Consider the following 24,848-nt stretch of genomic DNA (forward strand, 5'->3'; position numbering starts at 1 on the left):
TCTTACTGAAACTCATTGTTTAATGAAATGTAGTTAAGGTAAAATATCATCATTCTGGCTGCCAATCTCTAATTTTTCATAATTATGGTGAGATCTTGATGAGAGGTGGTTTAATTATCATTTACATATGTTATGTATTCTTGGACTTTTGTTTGAAGCAATTTATATTGCCTGTTTGAGGGAGAAGGATGCTGAACTAGATAGAGAACTAGAATTATCATACTGCATTAGGTTTATATATTACATATTGCACATTATACATTATATAATGTTCTCTAATCTTTACTACAGTTCAAAAAAGCTGTTGTACTCTGAGAAGTCAACCTGAAACACTGGACTTCTTAATCTGGAAGCATTCAGCATTCTTAAAATTTCTTCACAGTATCCAAAGGATGGTTGAGGTGGGAAGGGACTTCTGGAGGTCCCCTGATCCAACCTCAGCTCCAGCAGGGACACCCAGAGCAAGCTGCTCAGGCCCATGTCCAGGTGGCTTTGGGAGGTCTCCAAGGAGGAGAATCCCTTGCCTTTCTGGGCAGCTGTTAAAGAAAAAGTTAAGGTCAAGCAGCAAGTACTATAGTAGCAGTAGTGGAGAGCCAGAAAAAGCATCAGAAAATTCATTCGTTTGAATGTATTTGATAACTTGTTAAAACTTTTCTTGACTTTGAGTGAATTCTTAAATTTCCTGTAAGAGTTGTTCCTTCTAACTTTTGTTAAGCCTAGTTTTAAGAGGGTAAAATACCAGTTAACTGGATGGAACTACTTACTAAGTAGCTGAATAGCTTAGAAAGAAATTGTAAAAGAAGGGAGAGGTCAGCTGAGTAACTGAACCAACAACTTGATTAGGTTACATACTCTATGTTAAAAGAAAGTTTCTGGTTCTACAGCAGGTCATTAAATTTTGTCAGTTTTGTTTAAAACTTTGAGGCATTTAAAATAAAAAAAAGGAAAAATTACACAGCTCCTATATCATGTAAAGACTGTGGTATATAGTATTTTTATGAACTGAAGGAAGCTCTGAGAGATGCAGCAGGATGCAAACTGGTTGCACAGCTGTTTGATTTGATCTACATTCCTCTGTAACCACTGGTTAGTTGTAATGAATCAGCCATTGTTCATTTTGAACTGCAGGTTTAAAACATGTTTGTCAACAACATACAAGACATGCCCTTTTTCTGGAATCTTTTTTTCTATATTTGTGTATACTTTATATTTGAAAGTTAGCAAAATGAGAGTTAAGTAATTGTCAGGGACAAGTACAAAGATGAACTGCTGAAAAGAGTAAACTGATATGGTTGCAACTTTTAGTAGAATGTGTTTTTAAATATTTCAGTTATTTTAAAGAATCTTTAAATATAAATACTATATGTGAATACTTTAACCTATATAAAATGGTAAGCTGCAGCTTCCAAGTATGACAAAATAGCACATGTATTGAGTCATATCCCTCTTTCTCCTTTACTACTCTAATGCTTGGTTTGGTGTGACTTAGCACTGTATGTAAACATACTTTTTTTTTTCCTCTAAACAGAACAGCACTTTTCTGATGTTGTACTTAGTGAAGAATACCTCAATCTTGGTGTGGAACAGGTGTGCAGTCTGATATCCAGTGACAAACTTACAATTGCCTCAGAAGAGAAGGTGAGTCCACCTGTACTACACCGTTCTTACTATCCTTTTGTATAAGAAAGTAAGGTTGTTCTTACGGCTTCTGAAGACCATCTGGATGAATTTGTTGTTTCCTTAATGAAATGAAGCACAAGTTGTGCTAGTTTAAAGGATTTTTCCCATAAGTGTTGTCAGTTTGATGGTGAAAATAGATCTCCACGCATGAAAATCCTAGAATTGTATTAAATCACATAATCCTTTGTCCTTTGAAAAAACAAAGTCAGTTAAATGGAAATTCCTTCTCATCTTCAGCAGAACAAAGAGAATACGTGCTGTGAGTCATGTGTACAGGTTTAGCCAAGTCAGAAATAGTAGTCTGAAGAACAAGTAAATGCCATTTACTAACTCTGATATAAGCAATCCCAACAAAGATAATAAAAATGGGCACCTTGTATATATATGGGCTGTTTAGACTAAGTGAACAAGTATGCACTGTAAAGGAGATGGCTCAGTAGCATGATACAACCAAACTTGAATTTGAAGAAGTTTTGGTTCCCCTTTAGCTAGATTTCACCCTGCCAAAGCTTGTGAAATTGGTCTTTGGTGAGTCTAGCAGATATCCTTGAATCTCAAATGGTTTTTTTGTGTGTAGAGGCATTTGCTTTGAGCCTTTGAATCTAGTTGTGATCAGTTAAAAATATGTTTTCCTTTCTCCAGTGAGTATGTAGTTGTACTGACATCTCTGCTCAAATGAACTTAAACGGCATTTTAAAGCACGTTTCAATACTGATTTGATGGCTCAATTGTGTTTCATATTAAAACTTTTTTTCATAATGGAGAATCTGAATCAAAGAATTATCTGCTTAAACTGCAATTAACAAAGTCAAGCTGCAGTTCCCATCATACTCTGAAGGTCCAGATACTGTTGATCCATACAACGCTAATAAGGTTTTAATGCTCAAGCATCTGATGAACTGTTGTGAAATACAGGAAAAACTAGACTTGATGTTGCTCTTTCTGGTAAAACTCAGTGATGAATCATTTGAGTGATGGTGAGGCATGTCAATTCTCTAAGACAAGAAGAAAAGTACGAGCGTTGTGATATCTCTGCCGTATTGTTTGTTTATACAGTATAATTGGATTTTCAGAATTAATGAAATCACTGTGTGCATTTTGTCAATGTAGCACAACTACCCTTGGTTGGATAAATATAGAAATAATTGGAGCTGTAAGTGCTACGGTCTTTTCTTACCTTAGAAAAGTAAAAGCTATTTTTGGAGACAGACTGATACTTTTGTACTCATGGATTTGTAAGTCAAGGGACTTGCATTTGTTTGTTTTCTGGAAGGTATTTGAAGCGGTGATAGCATGGGTAAACCATGACAAAGATGTAAGGCAGGAGCTAATGGCACGCCTGATGGAGCATGTCCGGCTGCCTTTGCTTTCCCGGGAGTATTTAGTTCAGGTAAGCAAAAAAGAATACTAATTCTTGAGCACGTGAACAGTTGTTTATTTTTTAATGCCAGGTGGATAATTTTAAATTTAAACAACAGTGTCATGTAATGCATTACTGATCGTAAAAATAAACAAACTACTACCACGTCAAATGCAAGATTGCCACATAAAGGATGCCACATGTAATTAATTTATCTGTTTGGATGACTGCTTGTAATGGCATACTAAGAAGCTGAGTTATTTAATTTTCTGAGGTCAGGATAGCTTTCATATGTAATATGATCTTTGATTCAACACTTACAATTCTGAAACTTAAAATCCTCTTTGGATCTGCTAAATTGGTTAGGGCTTAGTGACAAATGTTTCTTTACCTGGTTTATATATAAAATACGTATTTATCTTGCAAGATCATGTTGACTACTTTGGTGTCAGGTCAAATATTTAAGATGGAAAATATAATTTCACCATTAATGATTAATAGGTACAGTAGTAGGTTAGCAGGTTCTTAGTTTTAGAAATTCTGTCTTTATGACATGAATTTCTTCCACTTTGTTGTTGTTGTTGTTGATGTTGTTGTTGTTGCTGCAGGCTGCTTTGTTAAATTCTTTTCTCCCCTCCAGTTCACCTTTAAGTGTTCTGTACAGTTTGTATTTGAAAAGCCAAGAAATGTCTGATTGCGAGCAGTCATTTGCTATTGCCAAATGCTGTTTCTTCCACTTACTAATTAAGAGAATCTGCATCTTCTGATTTCTTCTCAGTGACTGCAGATTGTCAAAACATATATGTGTACCTAACTGGTCAAACTATTAGCTAAAAATTCAGGGTAATCTGCATTTTTTTCCTGTGATACAGGCTTTATTACACTTCAGAGTATGATTTGTGTTTTACTTCCTTAACGTGCTCAGATCTTGTTAAACTTCTATTAATAAACAGAGAGTTGAAGAGGAAATATTGGTTAAGAACAGCAGTGCTTGTAAGGATTACCTCATTGAAGCTATGAAGTATCACTTGCTGCCAACTGAGCAACGAGCGCTGATGAAAAGCACTCGAACGAAACTGAGAACACCTGCTAGCCTTCCAAAAGTAAGACCCTTATTTTTCCAATGCACTTATTTCTTCAAATTCCATTTTAAGATATGATGATAGCATTACCATCACTTAGTACAGTAAAATAATTCATATCAGATTAGTTTGTCTCAAAAAACATAAGACATGATTAGCTTTGCAATCCATATAATTTGTGAAACAATTTTTTTCCTTCCTTTTCTCTCTCCCTCCTCAAAATAAATATTTTGAGGAAGTTCTTCAGCATTTGTGAAATACACAAAGATGATCCTGTTGTTAGAGATAAAGTAAGCCTCGTTTAAAAATAAAATAAAAAATGGACCGATGCTTCCGAGTCACAGCGTTTTATTTTTTTAACTAAATATAAACTTTGTTCATTTAAAATAAATAAATAGTGTGTGTGTGTTGTATAAAATCTTCTATCCAATGATAAGTAAGTTTTTTTGTGCTCTTATGGCAACTGGAAAAATGGAACAGGAGATTCTTTCAGCAGATTGAGCACTTTTACCTCAAAGGAACTAAATAAGGCTGTTCTGTGATGGATGTTCACAGTACCACTGAATATTGTAGCAACTGAATTCTCACACCTGTGGTCTGAGTAAGTTGCAAAGATACAGCAGAATCTGCCTCGTTCATGGAGCTCTGTCTAAATTCATGTTGCTTCCTGCTTTTGTAGCTCAGATATTTCCTCTAGACAGAGTTAATAATCATGTTTTATGAAAAATGAGTTTTGTCTACTTTGCAAGGCCCAAATTGTTTTTTTTAGGAGGATCACACTTCGGTTTTTAAAAACTTTTTTGATCTTTCAACTGCTCTCATATATATAAATAATTAACAAATATTATTTCCCTTTCAGTTGATGATGGTAGTTGGAGGACAAGCACCAAAGGCGATTCGCAGTGTTGAATGCTATGATTTTAAAGAAGAACGGTGGCATCAGGTGGCTGAGTTGCCTTCCAGAAGATGTAGAGCAGGTAAATAATGTCCACTACCTTACTGCATTAGTTAATGCTTCAGTGTTTAGCTGTCTATATAAAGCTTCCTATGTTCTTTGGAACAGTAATTAAAATAGTTATCTGAGAAGGGCCAAGTCTTGACTTCAGTGATCATCCTTAAAATTTAAATGAAGTACTTGCTAATGTAGATAGAAGTTCGATAACTTGACCTTGACTTGTACTTCAGTTCATAATCTGAGAATAAACTACTTCTTTACCTGCCAGAGATACAGAGGGTAAATATATTAAAATACTAATAATAATGAGCAATTCTACTACTAACGTACCTTAGTATTATTATATTAGATGAAGAATGTGGAGAAACCACCTGAAAAAGGTGAAAATGTGTTAGTAAATATTTGAGATATCCAAGCAAGAAGGAACTCAGCAAGCATCACTTTTAGCAGTGTGAGACATCAGTAACAAAAAGTATCAGAACTTCTAGTACTTAATGTGAACGAAGTGTGGCTCTACAACATTGTCAAAAACTTGTGAAGTGAGTACTGTAATTTGTGTCAAGTATCTGCATACTTAGGAAAGTACAGAATAAAATAATTTATGAAACAGAATAAAATGCTCAACATTCCTCCTCATTTTCCTGCTCTAGGAATGGTGTACATGGGAGGCATGGTTTATGCTGTTGGTGGGTTCAATGGTTCATTAAGAGTTCGCACAGTAGATTCCTATGATCCAGTGAAGGACCAGTGGACAAGTGTTGCTAATATGCAAGACAGGAGAAGCACACTGGGAGCAGCTGTATTAAACGGACTTCTCTATGCTGTGGGAGGATTTGATGGGAGTACAGGTATCTTTGCCCTTATACTCTGTTGATGAGTTTTCACTGCTCTTGATGCAACTGTATCAAATATGAACATCCCTTAGCTGTGATGAAATGAATCGTGAGGACAGCCTAGCACCTTGTGGTTGGAGCATGCTGTAGTAGTCACATTCTTCTACCCAGTACTGAGCTGCAGGCTGTTCTCTCCCATCTAAGACTTCAGGCATAATGCCTGGACAAGTTCTTTTTCAGTAGTACTTTCATAGTCTAAGTCCATACCTCAAGGAGCCTGTGAGCAGAAAAATTACACCTCTAAATTTTTTGTCTAATGTAAACAGGATTATAAACAGTGTTGTCTGAACTGTGGGAAGGCTTTGCACACGTACAGTCATTTGCTTCACAAGTGAATTAAACCTTTTGTCTGGAGATTATCTTTCTTTAATAGCTACTAATGACGAGCATGTGTATGTAGGAGAGAACATTTTGACTTTATTTAAAGAGAAATTCAAGGAAGAATTTTTCAGAGTTACACAAGTTTTTATTAATTTGTCCATTTTCAGACACCAAGAATGTGGTGACTATATTTGGCCATCTAAAGGATACCAGATATACCTTTTGCATAGTAGTTAATAGTTAAAATTAAATAATTTGAATTTACAGATATGAAGGATTTACTGGAAGACAGAAGGTATGTTGCATCTAGATTTTTAGAGAACATAATGTTATATTGCTTTCATAGGTTTATCATCAGTTGAAGTTTACAACTTAAAGACTAACGAGTGGTTTCATGTAGCTCCAATGAACACAAGAAGAAGTAGCGTTGGAGTGGGTGTTGTTGGAGGTAAGTTTACAAGTAACATTAGAAATGAGGAGGAGAAATGCAATAATTTACCTTGCTATCTTTTTTCACCCACTTCACATTTTGGTTTCTGCTCAACTCTGTCATTCAGATGCTATGAACAAAACATAGTAATTCTACTTTGTTTTGGCAAGCTTTAGCATAGGTGTTTTAATTTTTTTCAGAGCTTCAACCATGTATCAGAATATGCCTAAGGCCAACCGATAAAATGTGCGCTAACGGTGCATGCTCTACATTACGCATGTCAGCAAAGATAAAGAGCCTGTTTACTGAAGCGTTGACCAGAAATTGGTCTTTAGTGATGTAACTCTGCACTGTTGTCAACTCTGTTATCTGTGGCTGACTTTGCTGATTACATAGTAGAGTCATGTGAAGAACAGTGCCAGGAAAACTGCTGGTGTTCAAGGGCAACTTGGTGGTGAATAGCTTGGTTGTCGCTTGCGCAATGCAGACCTCGGCTAGCTTGTGGGTCCTGAAGCAGGTTTAGGCACGGGTTTTTTTTTTTTTTTTAACTCCACAGGAACCACTGCTGTTTCTTATCTACAGTTGGAGACTATACAAGCAATTTTCATCTGTTGTTTTTTTGTTGTTTCTAGAAGGCCTGTAAGTGAGCTAGGAAGGTTGTATACGCTTGAATTAGTTTGCCTTTGGACGATTCTTAATTAAAAACAGAGTAAAGTGCCTTTATATTTCATCTAGGCAATTCAAAATCTTTTAACTTGCACTGTTCTTGCTGGATACAAAAGCTGTCTTTTACCTCCTAAAAATGACAAGAACCATAGTGTATTATCCTAAACTACAGACAAAAATAGAAACAGTAACTGACTGATACAAGTACTGGACAGTAGCTAATTCAGAGAACAGTGACTTCCCCTCTGCATGTTTAATAGTATAGTCTATGTGCATTAGAATTTTACAGATCTTTCTTGGTTACCTTTGTAGGTAAACTGTATGCAGTTGGTGGCTACGATGGGGCATCGCGTCAGTGCCTTAGCTCAGTCGAATGCTATGATGCCAATACAAATGAGTGGAGCTATGTTGCAGAAATGAGCACTAGACGGAGTGGAGCAGGTGAGTGAACAAAAATGAACAATCACAGTAAAACTGAAGCAGACTTGTGGTTTTAAATTTTATCTGAAAATATAAAAGGTAAGCTAAAGTCTGAATCTAATGAAAAGTATTAGTCTTAGATGGCAGACTTATCTCAGGTTATAAATATGGAAGTGCCTTACAGAGTAAAATTCAGTCTGTTAAGAGTTAATATTTTTCCTTGCTTTTTCATAGTTTTCATACTCTTCTTCCCATAGTTTGTGATGTTTACAACGAACAATGCATGGTTATGACAGTCAATGTAGTATTAGCTAAATAATGAATTATAGAAATCTAGATGTCCAGGATGAGAAAATGTCATTTCCTCAAAGATATCTCTTTGCCAGCGTTGGACTGATTTTTCTAGTAGCATTTTCAGATCCACTTTTCATGTGAACCATAAACTAGATTTCCACCTCTCTGGAGGATTTGTTCTGCATTCTGATTTACTGCAGGAAATTTTGTCCTTGTTCATTCTTAAATTTGTATTATTGGTTTCAGCTTATTACTACCATTTATGTACCCTTTGTTTCATCTTCAGTAAATCTTCTCACCACCTGATGTTTACACCCTTTGGATATGTATAGATTATTACATGTTATCCTTCCTTTTCATTTAGCCAAGGTATATCCGTTTATTTCTTTAGAATCTTAAAAATCCTTTCTTACTTTTTTTCATGAATTTTTTTTTTCCCTTTTGGGACTCTGAATATATATATTTCTCTTCAGAGATAGCAAAAGTGCCTGTGGTATTCTGCTCTTGCTTAATGAAATGATGTTTCCAGAGCTCCAAATTGACTTTAGCATTTTCATTATCTATTATGGACTCAACTCTCATTTACTGTTCACTGTCCTCTATTTGTCTTGGTATTTCAGGTTTTTTCAACTTGCTGAAGTTGTTTTATTTCTCTAGATGCATCCAACGTGAACTTTTTCACTTGCACTTTTTGTGCAAGTCAAATTGCACAATATTATTTTTCTACTTTTATTTTTTCACTTAGGTCCCTTTTTTGTCAAGTACTCAATGGCGCTTTTTAGCAACACCTTTCAAATGTCTACTGGTGATTGTACTAACCTGCTTCGTAATTGAAAGAGATGTTGCTACAAATAAAATGGATGGCCTTCTAGTATGCTCTGTAGATGACTGTCCAAGTTGTCCCAACTTTTCATCTTGCCTTCCATTATTCTTTATTAATGCTGAGTAGTTTTTAATCTGTGTAATGATGTTTAAAGTCAATCCAAATTATTTCAGTAGGCATTATATAAAGTATTAAAATCAGTACTGAAATTAAGCTACTTAGTGATATTTCCTTTAACACCCTTAGAAAACTAGCAAGTAGATAGGTCTGCTATTGCTAAAAAGTAACATTTTTATTGTTTTTAAATGAAAACTATCATGTTAATGAAAGAAATCTGGTATGGTGCATCTTAATAAAAATGATAGCTGTCTAGTGAAACTTGTAGTTACCTACTTTGTGTATCATGAAAATAAATCCTGGATTAAAAACTTAGCCAGAGCTGCAGTAAGGCAGTCTAATGTTGGCAAGTTTTGAGGAAGATGTTTACATAAAATGGCCAAATTACTTGAATGATCACAAAGACAAACAGTGTTGGTGGGCTGCTACAAAGGTTCATTTCACAGTCTTCCAGCAACCTCCTTCTATCTCAGTTAAAAATAATGATAATTAAATAGAAAAAAAACACAGCCTGTTTTTGCAAACTGTCATTGTGCTTGCAGCATTTATATACTGGATATTTTCAGATTTTTTTGATTGTTGAGTTACTTCTACAAGCCTAAAATTTAGTGCCTTAAATGCAGCAACTACAAGGATCTTTCTGCCCTGCCCCTCTCCCCCTGTCCCTTGCCTTAGAGTTCAGGACCTTGTTTACTGAACTCTGCTGCTTTTTACCTTATCCTCTGTTTAAAAAAAAGAAATGGGGAGGAAAAAGGTAAATCTAGCCAGTAATTTCAGATTCATGTAACTGAGGAAAATAATCCAGCATGCTTTGGTGCCACTCTTAAATGCATGGAAAATTTTATTTATGCTTTGGGGAGGAGTGGGTGGTAATGTGGAAAAATCATGACTGTTGATTGAGCTTGTCTGTCAGCCAAATATCTCAAACCACTAGATGTGTTTCAATGGGTGAACAGTCCTGGTGTTCTAGGTACTCAGTAAAGAGAATTTTGTTCCTGTATTAAATCTATGGATCTCTGTTCATCTCAAGGAACTTAAGCCCATCTCTTCTGTTCCTACTGCTTCATCTTCATTCAGAAGCAACTTCAGAGGTTAACCCTCAGTTACTCTTCTCTAGTACCAACTGCATCTCAGTTGATCAATGTGGGGACAAATCTGTTTCCAGCAACATATTGGGATGAGGAACTTCAGATTCAGATATAGGCCATTTGGGAGGGATGAGAGAGGTAAGACAGGGTCCTGAAAAATGGGCAGGAAAGAAAAATAACAAGAGAACTGTGAAGACGGCAAGAAGAAGATACAGACGGAAGGAGCAAGAAATAAGGTAGGACTTGAAAACTGGGTGTGGGGCTAAGGGAAAATGAAGGACCAAAGAGAAATGGAAGATCTTTATAAAAAGAAGGAGTTGCCAAATAAAAAATGGCAATATGGCAGAGGAAAACTATATACACTATATAGGCAGGTCAGAAACTGGAGAGAAAACTCAGGTAGGGAGGAAAAATAGCAATGAAACATGTTCTTTTCAGTTATTTGCTTGATCTATATCACATCTCACGTTTAAACTAAAAATCTTAGCCATCCGAGCTCCATAATGTTTAACGCTATGAAAGAATAATGTTGTATTATCCTGTCTAATCAAGTGAAATCAGAGTGGGAGAAAGAAAAGCTGTCACTTTACACTGTGACATGATAGCTAGAAATAACAGCAATCAAAGACGAATTAAATTAACAGGGATGGATACAGGCAAATGTCAGTAGCGAATGTCACCAATAAAGCACTAGATAGCATGATTTATAAATCAGTGTCATATTAAGAGATACTTTTCAGATTTGCAGTAGTAATTAACTCTGCCCTTCCATGTTTCCTTCTCCTTTTCCTTTAGTTATTAAAATCTGTTGATTTTTTTAATAAGAAAATTGTTTCAGCAGAATTATTTTCTCTTCCCTATGTAGCAGTGGCCCATACTAACAATCTTAGTGATATATTTTCAAAGATGTTTCAGCTGGCTGTTAAGGTCTCAGAATGTTTTTTTTTTTAAGCCACTTTTTTTGTCTGAAAGACATCACTGATCTTTTATATTCATGTTTGCTCTTTCCCTTCTCTTTTTAATACATATTTTAAGCTGTGCCCTTTTTGTGGAACACTTTAAGAACTATCTTGGCAAATTTGTATCTCATTACTTGAGTTTTGTAATCTTAAATATGACATGTATTAAGTTTCCCAATGTACTTTCATAGTAATGATTTTTAATTATATTTATTGTCCATCATTCACAAGTTTTGATGCCAAAATATTGCACTTCTGAAACCTATTATATTTGGGTTATAATAGTGCATTATAAAGCGAGAAATAAACAGACCTTCCTTTTTGTTTCCTCTGTTACCATCTTTTACATATGTGCAATCTAACTAGCAAGTAGATCTAGACTAGCTATGTTTATTACTTCATCCAAGCTTATAGACTGATAAAATGTTGTTGTAAAGTAAAGGGGACCCTAGGAGTGAAGGAGATCCAAAATACACTTTTGGATAATTTGATAACTGAAGCTTGATTTGAGGAAGTTTTGTGTTCTCCTCCAGATCTGCAGGAGGAATGTACTCACTGTAACTGTTTACTTTTGTTTCATATGTGTTTATAAGGTATTCCAACACTTCAGTGGAAACATTCCTATTGTTTAATCTCTGTGCATTCAGCTTTTATCCTTTGTACTGCCTAAATTTTACTTTCTAAAAATTCAGTTATGCTTTATAATTTTATCAAATTTTCTTTATGTTGGCTGAGCATACTGTATTATTTCCTATTATTTCTCATTCATGCTAAACTTCAGCAATCCTCCTGTGTCTGCTCATCTTTTTTTTTGTCCAAAATTTTCTAAATGTTATGTTGCAGAACACCTCTGGTCTCTGTATGCTGCAATATGGACGGGCATGCAAGACATTTTATCAGTGTCTTGCATTAGTTTACTGTCTCTTGCTTTTTGTATCCTGACCCAAACGTCTTCTGAAATAGTTCCTAACATTGGGTGAAGAATTTATTTTAGCAGACATTTTTTTCTTATTTTTCTTGGTATCAGTCAAATCATGCTCTAGTTAATTTTGAGTGTTTTCATGTGTTCACAGGTGTTGGTGTGTTAAACAATTTATTGTATGCAGTAGGTGGTCATGATGGTCCTTTGGTAAGAAAAAGCGTGGAAGTGTTCAATCCTGTCACCTGTACGTGGAAGCAGGTTGCAGACATGAACATGTGCAGAAGGAATGCAGGTATATAAAACAGTTAATTTAAAATGCTAGTAGTATAATTAAGTGCAAATGGCATGCTTCTTTTCTTTTAAATGGATTTCTGCTTCTTTGATGATGTTGCAGCATAGAAATCATGCTTTCCTGGGTATGAATAAGCCGATCATTAATTTTCATAATTGGTTTCCTGTCTTTTCTTTTTAGGCGTTTGTGCTGTAAATGGTCTCTTGTATGTAGTTGGAGGAGATGATGGTTCCTGTAATTTATCAACAGTGGAATATTATAATCCAACAACTGATAAATGGACAGTTGTATCATCTTGTATGAGTACAGGAAGGAGCTATGCAGGTAATGTTGTCTAGGGTTTTTTTAACAGACTTTTTACAGTATGTTGAACTGTAGATGGGATGAGAAATTTGATAAGCATTCAAGCCAAGTACTGTCTAAAATAAAAGCTAAGATACTAGAATGGTTATGAAGAATATGCTGGTTCATTCTGAATAAAGACTTCAAGCAATTATTCACTAAAATCAAAAAGGTATTGAATTGTATTGAAGAGGAACTTAGCGTGTAATGTTGAGTTAGAAGATTTCAGTGTGACCGGTCCCTTTTTTCCTCAAACGAGCTTTGTAATTGTCTCAATCTGCAGCAGTCCGATTTTGAAGTTGCACTGTGGGAAATTGCTATTTAGAAAATGAGCTGTTTTAGGAATCTTCTTCCGCTAATAACTGCAGTTTCTCAACCAAGTTGTTACAGAACCTAAGTGTATATAAAGGATATATTAACTACAAGGGTTAAGTTGAACAGTGGTTGATTTTTTTTCAAATCACAGATACATTCAGAACTCTGTGCTGATTCAGTTAACTGTCTATCAGATAAATTATGTGCTATTAAAAATAAATCAAGAATATGAATAATAGCCTTCAACTAGCATAATATTGAAAACCTGTGCATCGGCATCAAGTTTTCCTATTTTCCCTAAAGACTAATGCCTTTCTTCCTCACTCTAGGTGTTACAGTTATTGACAAACCATTATGATCGGTAAGGGGATTTTCCATTTGATTATGCACTAGAAGCAGTCTTCAACAAGTGTATTTGAAGTGACTGAGTACCTAAGCACTTCTCTACTTGTAGCTGCACCTTGAGTCACAGTGGAAGATGTGACTGTCTACAATTACAGATGACGGATGATGAAGATTACTCTAGGTAGAAGCAATGCATAGGATTACTCTGTGGTTGAACAGGAGCTGATAAGTGTAGTAGACTTTCTTATTTTTATTGCAAGATCTTCAAACACAAAAAGCCACTTTCATAAGGACAGACTTACGTCAGTTGTGACTGAGAAACAGATTGTCAGTGAAGAATGGTGTGTATTCTGGTGAAAGTAAATTTTTGTCTTATTTTTTCCAGAGACTAATAAACATATTTAAAGAAAGGAACTGTCAGTCTTCATAGTAGGTATCAAATCCCACCTCAGTAATTCAAGCTGGCATGGGGGAAATGTTTCCTTTTATAAAACTTTTGTTACATGACTATAATATGTGCATATGTATGTGTGAGCATAAGTTGCTTTCTATTGAAATTCTTCAAAAACTGATTTTATTATTTATAATTTGGCACAGTACTTTGAATATGCCGGTACTATGTTGTAACAGAGAGTTGTATTTTTTGATATTTAACAATACTTAACACTACTAATTCCCGCTGAAGGAGATCAGAGATGGTATAATGATTCTTGAACAGGCGGAATTTTGAGGTCTTTTTAATAAAAATGTTGTCTGTACTTAATGTTTTTTTCTGTTCAGTTTTGGTCACATTTAGATGTTACTTCTTTCTTACCTTTTTATGCAAAAGGTGATTTGGCATGAAAACAACTGAAAATTTATAATGAATGTATGAAATTAAGTTGAACTTGCATGGTACTAAGGTCTCTTAATGCGTGTAACCTTAGCTTCTGTTAGCTAATACCTGGATATACTGTATGTGGCCATGTTCATAGAGCAGCTCGTTTCTATTCATTCTTGGATGGCCTCCTTTTAACATGACCAAAGTTATTGTCATATTTGAGATATTTTCTTCAAATAAACAATTTGTATATTGTTTCCTAATGCCAAGCAATGGCTTAAAGCTCGTGTTTCTCCATACACCTCAGAACGCATCACCTGACATGAACGAAGAGATTTTTGGGGAGAAAAGCCCTGAGTGCATGTGGGTTAATGATGGTTGTGGTTTAGGAAGTGGTCACGTAGCTATGACTGGTTTGTGGCAGGCTTGTTTCTAAAAGGGTTTTATTCAAGCTTATTGTACTGGAATTGTAGCTTTGCGTTATTTGTGGAATGCTTTCGTAGATCAATCCCCTTGCTGAAAGGACGAAGCTTCCTGCGGCCTCACTCCGAAAAGGAGAAGAAAAGCCCCGAACCGCGCGCAGGGAGGTGGTGGCGGGTCCCGCCCTGCCCACCTGGGGGCCCGCCTCCTCCTCATCACCTCGTGGACGTCACCCGGCCGTCCGCCCGCCTCATTGGCCACGCGCCGAGGTCTCACTATCCTCACTCCACCCCTCCAGCCAATCGCCGCTCGCGAGCCGCCGCTCCGGCCCGCCCCCTCCCCCGCCTGACTCTCCGCCGCTGCCGCCGGCCAGCCAATGGGCGCCGCGCCGGGGTTACTGGGCGGCCAATGGGAGGGCGTGGATTAGGAGCCGGCCGTGCGGCGCTTGTTATTGCTGCCGCCGCCTGGGGTGCGAGGGGACGCTGCAGCGCTGAGGTGAGAGGGGCCGCGGGCCGTCTGAGATGGGGGCCGGGGCAACGAGGGCGGTTGGGCGGCCGCGGCCTCCTCTGGGGTGCCGCCCGGCCTCGGCTGTGTGCGGGGGCTGCGGGCAGGGCGAAGGCACGGCCGGGCCGGGCGTCTCCCTGAGCCCTGCTTGCTGCCTTTTGTAGCACTCGAGCTTTATTCTTTTATGCTGTGCTCTAGAAAAAGGATCTGTATTTCCCTTCTCTGTTTTTACCCTTAGGTTAGGTAACGGCTCAGGTCACGGCCTTTCTGAAGAATAACCACGGTTTATTCCTTTTCTCTCAAAACATTCAGGTTACGCACAGACAACTGTAGAAGAACTGTAACTGTAATGTTTTGTGCTTGAACGATGGCAGTGAACGACAGCGTTAATATCTTGAACTCTGCTTATCTGGCAGTGGAATATATAGACTCTTTCCTGCCTGACAATCCTCTGCAGCAGCCATTTAAAAATGCGTGGAATTACATGCTGGACAACTACACCAAGTTCCAAATTGCGACGTGGGGGTCACTTTTAGTTCATGAAGCTTCCTACTTCTTGCTCTGTGTACCTGGATTCGTCTTTCAGTTCATACCGTATATGCAAAAGTATAAAATCCAGCCGGTAAGACAAAGTAGTGGGCTACGCACTGATCTGTCCTGGAGCATGTAAAGTAGAGCCTGTGGCTGCTGTTAGTTTCCATTTCACGCGACTGTGTTTGCCTCAATCACTGAACAATCTGGAAGGAATGGAGGAAAACTACAGTGTGTGTGAGGGGGCAAAGAGAAGTTTGGGGAGGCAAAGGAGTTTTTTTCTGAGGGGGGGGAGTATGCTGTCCGTCTTTGTGACGTAGAGTACAGATGTGACAATCTGTATGGTGCTAAAGTTAAATTTTCTCCGTGCAGGTTCAGCAAGGGAAGGTAGGATCACAATATCTCGTGGCAGAGATGAGACTGAGTATTTGGAAGGAATTATATGTTGTGCTTACTTACTAGCAAGTGTTTCTTTCAAAATATCTCTGTTCTTGAAAAGGCTTTGAAGTTTTTTGACGATGGAAAAAGTTTAGGACAGACTGCACGTCCTTAATTGATTTTGCCTATTACTGAGAAACAAAAAGTATACCTGACATCTAAAGATAATTGCTTTCCTCAAGTTCTTTGTAATAGGAAGTGGGAATGAAATAATACCACTTTCTGGAATTACCACAATAATATGATGAGGTGTCTTCCTGCAAAATGTTTTTTTCAAGACAATTAGCTATGGCTATACTTTGGTGCTAAGAAGAAAAATTAAGTTAGGTTTGTGTTGAGTTATTGAATCTGAAGCGTTCCCGCTAATTACAATTACTGAAATCACAAGGATAGTTTAGGGGGTCTGGCAAGGACAAATTCTGATGAGAGGCTTCAGAGAAGTCATTTAGAAAAGAGAGAGCCTTTGAAACAAAATCCAAGCCCACAAAACTGGTGTTCCCTGGGTTAATTTATGTGATGGGAAGACTAGCTATCCCTTTTGTAAGGTGAAACGAAGTTGCCTTTGAAGTCATCATTGCAGCACTTCAGTTACGTGCAATAGAAATGTGTAACTCAACTCATTTTTCTTTTCTTCTTAGGATAAACCAGAAACATGGGAAAAACAGTGGAAGTGTTTCAAGACACTGATCTTCAATCACTTTTTCATTCAACTTCCTCTAATTTGTGGCACGTACTACTTCACAGAATACTTTAATATTCCGTATGAGTGGGAAGAGATGCCTAGGTGGTATGTAGATACATCTTGTACATTCATGCTGAATGGCATACGCTTACATATGTAACAAATACTGCGTATTAGAGATTGTGACACAAACGTAACTTTTTTGGCTAACAAACTATGTTTGCTAACAACTCTTGAGACCTGATGGCTGTGGGAGCTCATTAGAGCTTCCTGGAGTCACACAGGCTTGCGTAAGATATCAGGTGGGTGGTGTGCTGTGTTGGTTTTTTTTAATCCACCTTTTTTTATCGTCTATTATTTCCTCCTAAGTGTTTCTTTGGCCCACCTTGTTTTATTTCACAGCAGCAGTGCATTACTCAAGGGAGGGGAAGCTGCCTCACGTTTCCCTCTTTTGCCCTAAACTGGTGAAAAATGCTACAGTACTTAGAAATGCCTTTTTTTCACTAGTAGTTATTTTTAAAGCAGAAGGTCATTGTTCTTAGTTGTTTTCTATCTGGTTTAGATACTCAGTACGGTTTCTGTATCTAAATCTTAGACTGTGGGTGTTCCTTGTAGGCTGTGTGTGTGATGCTGAAATGGCAGCCTGCTACACTATGCATTACCTCTGACATGTCAACAGATGAGCTACAAGGGCTAATGTGTATTTTTATGTGAAAAGATAGCATCCATGCACTGTTATTCAGTCAGTAATATACATTTCCTACCCTTACTAGCTTATAAACCTTTTTATCTTTCAAGACTGTGTATTTGTAAGTATCTTCTATAACTTCTAACTCTTCTATTATTTTCATTTTTAAAGGTATGTTCTGCTTGCCCAGTGTTTTGGATGTGCAGTGATTGAGGATGCCTGGCACTATTTCCTGCATCGACTGCTGCATCACAAAAGAATATACAAGTACATCCATAAGGTTCACCACGAGTTTGTAGTATGTATTCCTTGATTTTTTTTATTATTTTTTTATTGCTTTTAGTGTATGCAGGTTCATACAGCTTGTATAAGGACTTTATTTGACAGACTTAAGGGTTTTGCATCCTTCTGACAGTGGCCGTTGCTTGAGCTCAGCATCGAACACAGCCATCCATTTTGTTTCTGATAGCTCCTCCTGTTATTTGATTTTATTTAAAGGGAGTGAAAGGATGCACTTTTAAATGAGTAGTATGTGTCTGCTTATTAGGGAGAAGGATGTGGTAGGTTTTTTGGTTGTGGTTGTTCATCACTTTGCATTGATGCAAACTGATGAATGCATGGCTATGTACTTACATCTGCAGTAGCAGCCGCTGTTCTCCTCTTGGCAGCCCCTTGGATTTCTAGCAGGAGCAGCTTCTGGCCAGTGTTCTCAAGTATGTGTACCAATTCATATAGGAGTGATCTATAAGCTAACAGCTGTTTCACTCAGAACTTTCCCTTATAACAAAAGCTGATGATTTTAAAGTCGTTTTTAAGCCAAAGTGGACTTCTATTCTTCTGATAAATTAACGTTGAATGTTGTCAGTTTGATTTTTTTTTTTTTTTCATTTAATATCTTTGTGTAAGCATTCCACTGTTGAAAACTCTCTGTGGAATTTCTTGTTTGGTAAACAAAATGCAGGAATGATTGTGTGTGCGTGTATGTGTAAATGCATATATACATACTATATATATATAAAATGCTTGAGTTCAATCTCATAATAATGTTTTGAACGGTAAGAATTTATTTACAAAGCTGACCTATCAGTAAGTGAATCATGACAAATTATTTTGGCTTCCTTCTGTTTTACTCTACTTCCAAGAGTGGATATATTGCAAAGCTGATAGGAGCTTGCCAAACACTTTAACATTGCTATTCTTTGGCCAGGGGTACTGGTAAGCCTAAGCAGAAGGTTTTGACTTTAATAGGGAAGCACTTGGAATTACTAATGGAATCATAATTGTTAAAAACTTGGAATACTGTTTTCTGTTTTAGCAAAGAGGAGCTGAACACCTGTGTTAAGACCCTTGCTCAACCAGACTGTTCCCTTCACCCACAGCACTGTTCTCTTTCTCTCGTGGGACGCAGGGAGTGCCACAAAATAGTGATTTTGTGGGGGGGGGATATAGAAAAATCAAAAAGGGTAACCATTTTCCTGTCTGTTCTGTTTTGTAGTCTCCATTTGGAATGCAAGCAGAATATGCACATCCTCTTGAAACGCTCATCCTCGGAGCTGGCTTCTTTATTGGAATTGTTGTTTTCTGTAACCATGTGGTTCTTCTGTGGGCATGGGTGATATGTCGCTTGATGGAAACCATTGATGTGCACAGGTGAAATCTTCATTGCTTTTTACTAGTTTCACTTTTCCCTAAGTCAGTCTTAAAATTACCTATCTCTTTGACTGAGCTGAGCTTTCCTGTTGGTTTTTTTTTTTTTTTTTTTTACTGAAATGCTTTTACACATCTTAGAATGGTGTGGTCTAAGCAGCTAAGCTGCATTCTGTTTTGAGGTAGTGTAATCGGTAAATCTTGTTGATCGAAAGAGTGCTACAGGTGAGCTAGAGCACCCCGAGCACGGTGCCAGCAGCTTGGGTCTCGTTAGGATGTTTGGTGTGCAGATGACCTTATGCATCTTGGAATGCTAAAAATAATAGAAAACTTCATATTCCATCTCCAAGAGTTCTTTCCATTTATTTCTTTAATGGTTTTCTGGACAGAAGAAATTTCAGGCTATGTAACAGGTGACGTTCTTTAAAGTAAATAAATAAAGTGCTTGTATTTATTTCTGGTAGCTATGAAGGGCAGGTGTTCTTGTCTCCGTAGCAAAACTGATTTCTTTCAAATTTGATTCCAAAATGGTAATGCAAATCCAAATAGCCTTAGATTCACCTGCAGGTAAATGAGCTTTTCTGTCCTGTGTTCAAGGGGAAGGGGAAAACTATTTTTTGACGTGCTAGCATCACACTTGACCTCGTGTCTGGAAATACATTGTAAAGCATGCAGTGTCTTTTTGGAGGCTGTGTGAAGGGATTTAGTGGAACATGAGCAATTAACTGACTCGTTGTACAAGTGATTGCCATTTCAGGAGTTTTTGTTTCTAGACTGACAAGTACATGTTCTGACATGCTAAAGTAATTAATGCAAAATATAAATCGGATGTCACAATGATAATGTCTGCTGGAGGTGTTTATAACAGATTATACTGTGTTCTCCCCACTAGGTGGTGGTAAGATGCTTTCCAGTACCTCTAAGCAAATGAGTTGAAATAGCTTTAAAGCAAAGCAGTCTGGTTTTAATATTACGTTAATTTTGTATTTTCAGTTTTAAACCTTTGAAGCACTTGCAGTAAGCAGAAAATGATTAAGAGCAGAAACGCTACAACTGTAATTGATTTTAGCTGCTGTTTGATGAGGAGCTGAGCTGGCTGTTTATAGCTTGCTGTCACTAAGATTTTTTTGTTGCTCCTTTTTCCTAACATCACTTTTGAGACAGTTAAGTCTGCTTAACCAGCAGGAGATCAGCCTCTGTCATCTCCTAGGTGTTTTAGCTAAATTTTTTGTGTTGCTCAGTAAACTGAGCTGAAAAGGTCACCGAGTGCCAAAAAGCCATTGGTAACAGAAGTATTTGCCTAAGGCAGGAGGGGATTTTGTTGAAGTAGCGTTACTTCAGGACCTTACAAAATAAAAAGATTTTTTTGGTATTACAAAAAGAACAAATTGGTGCCTATATTTTGTGAATTATATTTCGGAGGAATCCTTACTATAATTGTTTTGTGGTTGTTTTTTTTTCCTTCCCCTCTAGTGGCTACGATATTCCACTGAACCCTCTTCATTTGGTGCCTTTCTATGCTGGAGCCCGTTTTCATGATTTCCATCACATGAACTTCATTGGTAATTACGCATCGACCTTCACGTGGTGGGACAGAATCTTTGGCACAGACTCTCAATTCCTTGCCTATAAAGAAAAAGAGAAGCAGCAGCAGCTCAGGATGAAGAAGACTAACTAAAAACCCAGTGTAAAAATTGTGATGCTAATACTGGCAGTCAGCTTTTGCTTTTCTTTAAAGCAAAGTCGTGATTGGGTATTAAGCATAAATCATTTTCCTTGGCTACTGAGTGGTAGGGAAATAAACCATGAATGAAACTGCAGTATCTTCCTAATGGGAATGCTATCTATTTTATATGTAAGCACTGCGTATATTTTAACTACAAATTTAAAGATGACGCAAAAAAGACAGAGATTATTTGTGTCTGTCCATTTTTTTTGCAAAAATTATTCAGTTTTATCTTTAACGTTGCCCACTTTTGATCCAGGTAGAATTGTATATGTTCACTGAAATTGGACTTACTTTTTAAAAATATATATTCTTAAATTTGTAATATCAAATAGCAGACCATACTAACTGGTATCAGCACAGTAATTTAAATATTGGATAAAATTTGCTTAAAACCAAAATATGTGTTAATAAAAAGCTTGGACAGGCAGGCCATTTGCACACTGGATAATGCGAGCTGTTAATCTCAGAATACCTGGCTAAGCATGAGTTAGCAGAGACATTCCTGATCTAGATTTATTATGTTATTTTAGGGTACAGATAAAAAGAATAGAAGTTTTTATTTGAACAGACTTTTTTTTGCTGCTCTTTGAAGTTGCTGTCAGTGTACTTAGCATTTACATTACATTCCTTTCAGTGTTGTAATTTGCTGAACTGACTTGTTGCTGTATTTGCACTTGTGACTGATGAAATAAATGTGGTTTGGTTTAATATGTATATTCCACCCTTCTCATGTTTTTAACACAAAACTGACCAAAAACATTTAGGATGTAGCATCTTGCTCTGTGCATTTCTCTAATGAGGAAATATTGTTTCTGTTGAAGTCTGAGTGTTTTACAGATTGAACTGTTACTCAGAGACAGCAGTAGGAAATGGAGACATCTTGTAAATCTGTTTGCTTGTATTTTGTAGGGCTTGGAGACATGGGCCTGTTCGGTGTAGCTACTTTGGACACAAATGCAGTTTCAAGTGAAGCCATTGCTTTCACAAACCTATATCTTAATTAGCACTTGCCACTTTAGTTGTAGTAGCAGTGGAAGCAGCATTCTGATATTACTGGATCTACTTGCTGAATTGCCGGCCTGAGGTGGAAGCAACCTCTTTAATCAGGTTTCAGAGATTGCCCTTATCCTCTTTGCTTTGTCAACTCCCACTCATCTTGCAGCTGCAGCCGTACTTAGCTTTATTCTTGCTGAACTCCGACCCTAAAAATACAAGGAGCTTTCAGCGCTACAGAATGTCCCTGTTCCTTTGATTCTATTTATTGATTCTTAGCTCACCTTTGTGTCTGTGCAAGCAGTAACAAAATCACGGCTGTGAGCCAGCCAACTGCTTCAATACTCTGTTCAAGTTATTAGTAAATATTGTCTTCAGCTATGGGAGCTCAGCCCTAGCAATTTGGTACAAAGTTACAACATCTATTGCATTCTTCCAGAAGTTTAAAAGTAAGGAATGTGGCAGTAACACATTACTTTTGCTACCTTTTTAGGTACCCTCTGTTTGGGGTTTGTTTGATGCTTTTTTTTCCTTATTACTTGAGTCCTTTTCTTTGGTTTTTGGATTGTTTTATGTCTGTAGCTGGCAGGCCCAGGAGGAGGTGACTTCTTCCCAGTGGTCCTTGCTGTAATTTTTCTATCTGTGAGGGTAGTAAACACAATCAGATCTAGTTTTTGATGGTATTTTTTCATCAACCAGCTAAATGACATTACATCCTCTGCAGAAAGACATCTCTCCTATTTGTCACTCCCCTTCTGTGGCCTGGCTCTGAATTCTCAAGGCGTTTTTCCAATGTAGCTATGAGAACTAAGGACAGCAGTTCTGGCTCATTCGCACTAACACCTCTTTGGTGGTAAAATCACATCCTTCCTTTTAAGCGCTGCCCTTCTGTCCAAACAGTCAAAGAGAAAATGAGCGGTTCTGCAATACTGCACTGGAAAACACAGTTGAGTTGCCTGTCCATTGTGATCTCTGGTTGCTACTAGCAAGACCATTTCCCAGTGTGTTTTGTATCTCTTATTCTGAAGAGCAACTTCCTAATTGCTGTGCTGAAGTATTACTCATTCAAGTAGAGTTTGACTTACCCGGTAATTTAAATCACATTCCAGAGCTACCGAATCCTTATTACCATGCTGAATAATCTTGTCCATCCATGAACTTTATCATTTTGGATTCATATTTAGTCACTGAATAAATTAGCCCCCAGACTTGAAATACCAAGTCTCTGTGGAAGAGCACTCCATTAGATGTGATTCACCTCTTTTAGCACAAGGCTGTCAGCTGGGTTCGAGTACTCTCAGAGTGATAGTGCATGAGTGTTTGGCAATACGTCTGTGACCCCAGAAACAGCACTGGAGTTCAGTGTTCCAAACCTGGAGTCATCCCATGCTTGCTGTGATATGAAACGCAGAGCAGTAATGAGCCAGGGCTGTTTGTGTAGGTATAGAGCAAGCGTGAACATCAGATCTGTTTCAGGTGAAATTCAAGCTGCAGCCTGGAAAAAGCTACAAATTACCTGTTGTGTACATTTGCCTGCGCTCCCTGGCAAGCGCAGCAAGCTCTGCAATACCTGGTAAGGCTGTGTCTTTAGCAACGTTCATTTATAGACTTGCTGGTGAGTCATGACCTGCTGAAAAGGACAGATTCAGGCAAGTCAAAAGAATTTGAAAACTGAAATCCCATTTCTTTGGTCCAAAGCAATTTGGTCAAGAATGTATACATATATACATGCACACATACAGAAACATCAATGCTTCGATGAAGTTGTGTCAGCTGCCCTACTCTACAAGATATAGCTGTGCGCGTTTTTATAAGTACTCATGATTTTTTTTAAATAATAACTTCATGTAGAGGAATCATGGATTGCATACATTAAAAGAAAGAGCTGATTTCTAGGTCAACTTTTTATGACATTGTATTTTGGAGAAATCACTTTTAGGGGCAGCCCATGAGAGCTGCTTCACAGTGTGGGGATTCTGGATCTTAATAATGATTGTGGAATAAGGAAACAATGTCAGGACACTGAAAGGGAAGAGCCGTAAATGAGTATAGGCATTTTGGTGCATGTGTCTTGTATACATGTCACGTATACAAATGTATCATATGGGATCTACTTTTCCAGGCCTGAGTTTCTGATGCTGGATGGGTTTCCAAGCTGGTGTCATAGAGCCACAGCATCCTTTGAGTTGGAAGGGATCCTTATGGTCCTCTAGTCCGATTCCACTGCAGTGAACAGGGACACATACAGCTCCCTCTCTGGGCAACCTGTCCCAGTGCCTCACCACCCTCAGTGTAAAAAACTTCTTGTGTCCACTCTATACATCAGTGGGTGGCAGTGAAGATATTTCCCTGCAGACGTTATTTCCATGACCTCGTGCGTTGGAACCCAACAGCCCATCGTGCAGGGGAACATCCACAGGTTCAAAAAGGGCTGCTCACAAAACTTCCTGAGAGTTGATTTGGTGCAGATCGATGATGGGAGAGGATGTGAGATGGACTCACTCTTTTAGATGAGAGGATGGGGGCAAAGCAGGTGTTAAATAACCAGGGGCGGGGTTCTGTTTGTGGCAGGATCGATCGCATTTGTGATTTTCAAACTTCTCGTATTTTGAACCTCTGACAATTTTCAAGCGAAATTTTGCATTGTCAAAAAATGAGTAAATCTGATGCGGATGCTGCCTATTAGCGTTTTGTCTTTCCCAGTTGTCGGGTTGGGGCATTTTGATACAGTCTCTATTGGAGCAGGATGAGCTTCGGGGATCCCGCAGTGCCGGAGCGCGCGACTGTGACTCACGCAAGTCCGTGAGCAGCTCCCCTCGGGGCATTCCCGTAGAGAATAACGGGATTTGCCCTCTGAGCAAGTAGCATCTGCCATCGCCTGCGTTATTCTGCAGTAATACTGCGTGTACCTGTCACGGCTCGCTTTGCGCATCCATTCATTCAGGTGTTCGCCGCGCGGGACAACGCTCTCACAGCGGACGATGCAGGCGTAGACGTAGGAGCGCAGCTCTCGCAGCCCCGGGTCCGGGCGCGTCCCGAGGCCCCTCCCGCCGCGGGCACCGGCGCCGCTCCCGGCCCCTCCCCTCCCGCCG

The 24,848-nt window shown here is 38.1% G+C and overlaps 2 protein-coding genes across 4 annotated transcripts in view; both read left to right on the forward strand.

Annotated features, from left to right (window-relative positions):
- KLHL2 (kelch like family member 2) overlaps window positions 1-14,393 on the forward strand; it is a 58,655-nt gene extending 44,262 nt beyond the window's left edge. For 2 of the 3 annotated variants that reach the window (XM_021394909.1, XM_021394912.1), the window contains 10 exons: window positions 1,529-1,638; window positions 2,954-3,070; window positions 3,994-4,143; window positions 4,982-5,099; window positions 5,728-5,925; window positions 6,638-6,739; window positions 7,700-7,828; window positions 12,162-12,302; window positions 12,483-12,626; window positions 13,289-14,393. In XM_021394909.1, the coding sequence (XP_021250584.1) occupies window positions 1,529-1,638; window positions 2,954-3,070; window positions 3,994-4,143; window positions 4,982-5,099; window positions 5,728-5,925; window positions 6,638-6,739; window positions 7,700-7,828; window positions 12,162-12,302; window positions 12,483-12,626; window positions 13,289-13,317 (1,238 nt within the window). In that variant the 3' untranslated portion in view covers window positions 13,318-14,393. The remainder of the gene's footprint in view (window positions 1-1,528; window positions 1,639-2,953; window positions 3,071-3,993; window positions 4,144-4,981; window positions 5,100-5,727; window positions 5,926-6,637; window positions 6,740-7,699; window positions 7,829-12,161; window positions 12,303-12,482; window positions 12,627-13,288) is intronic. The other variant, XM_021394911.1, reaches the window with a different exon arrangement.
- On the forward strand, window positions 14,883-21,477 carry MSMO1 (methylsterol monooxygenase 1). Its single transcript, XM_021394913.1, has 6 exons — window positions 14,883-15,039; window positions 15,361-15,670; window positions 16,656-16,804; window positions 17,559-17,685; window positions 18,883-19,037; window positions 20,508-21,477. The coding sequence occupies exons 2-6, from the start codon at window positions 15,416-15,418 to the stop codon at window positions 20,710-20,712; spliced, it is 891 nt and encodes a 296-aa protein (XP_021250588.1). The 5' UTR covers window positions 14,883-15,039; window positions 15,361-15,415; the 3' UTR covers window positions 20,713-21,477.

Source organism: Numida meleagris, chromosome 4 (genome assembly GCF_002078875.1).
Source record: "Numida meleagris isolate 19003 breed g44 Domestic line chromosome 4, NumMel1.0, whole genome shotgun sequence".
Classification (NCBI taxonomy): Eukaryota; Metazoa; Chordata; class Aves; order Galliformes; family Numididae; genus Numida; species Numida meleagris.

Coding starts and splice junctions, on each gene's coding strand:
- MSMO1 (XM_021394913.1), top strand. CDS start 15,416: ATGGCAGTGAACGACAGCGTTAATATCTTGAACTCTGCTTATCTGGCA. Junction 16,805..17,558: donor TGGGAAGAGATGCCTAGGTG/GTATGTAGATAC, acceptor TCATTTTTAAAG/GTATGTTCTGCTTGCCCAGT. Junction 19,038..20,507: donor GAAACCATTGATGTGCACAG/GTGAAATCTTCA, acceptor CTTCCCCTCTAG/TGGCTACGATATTCCACTGA.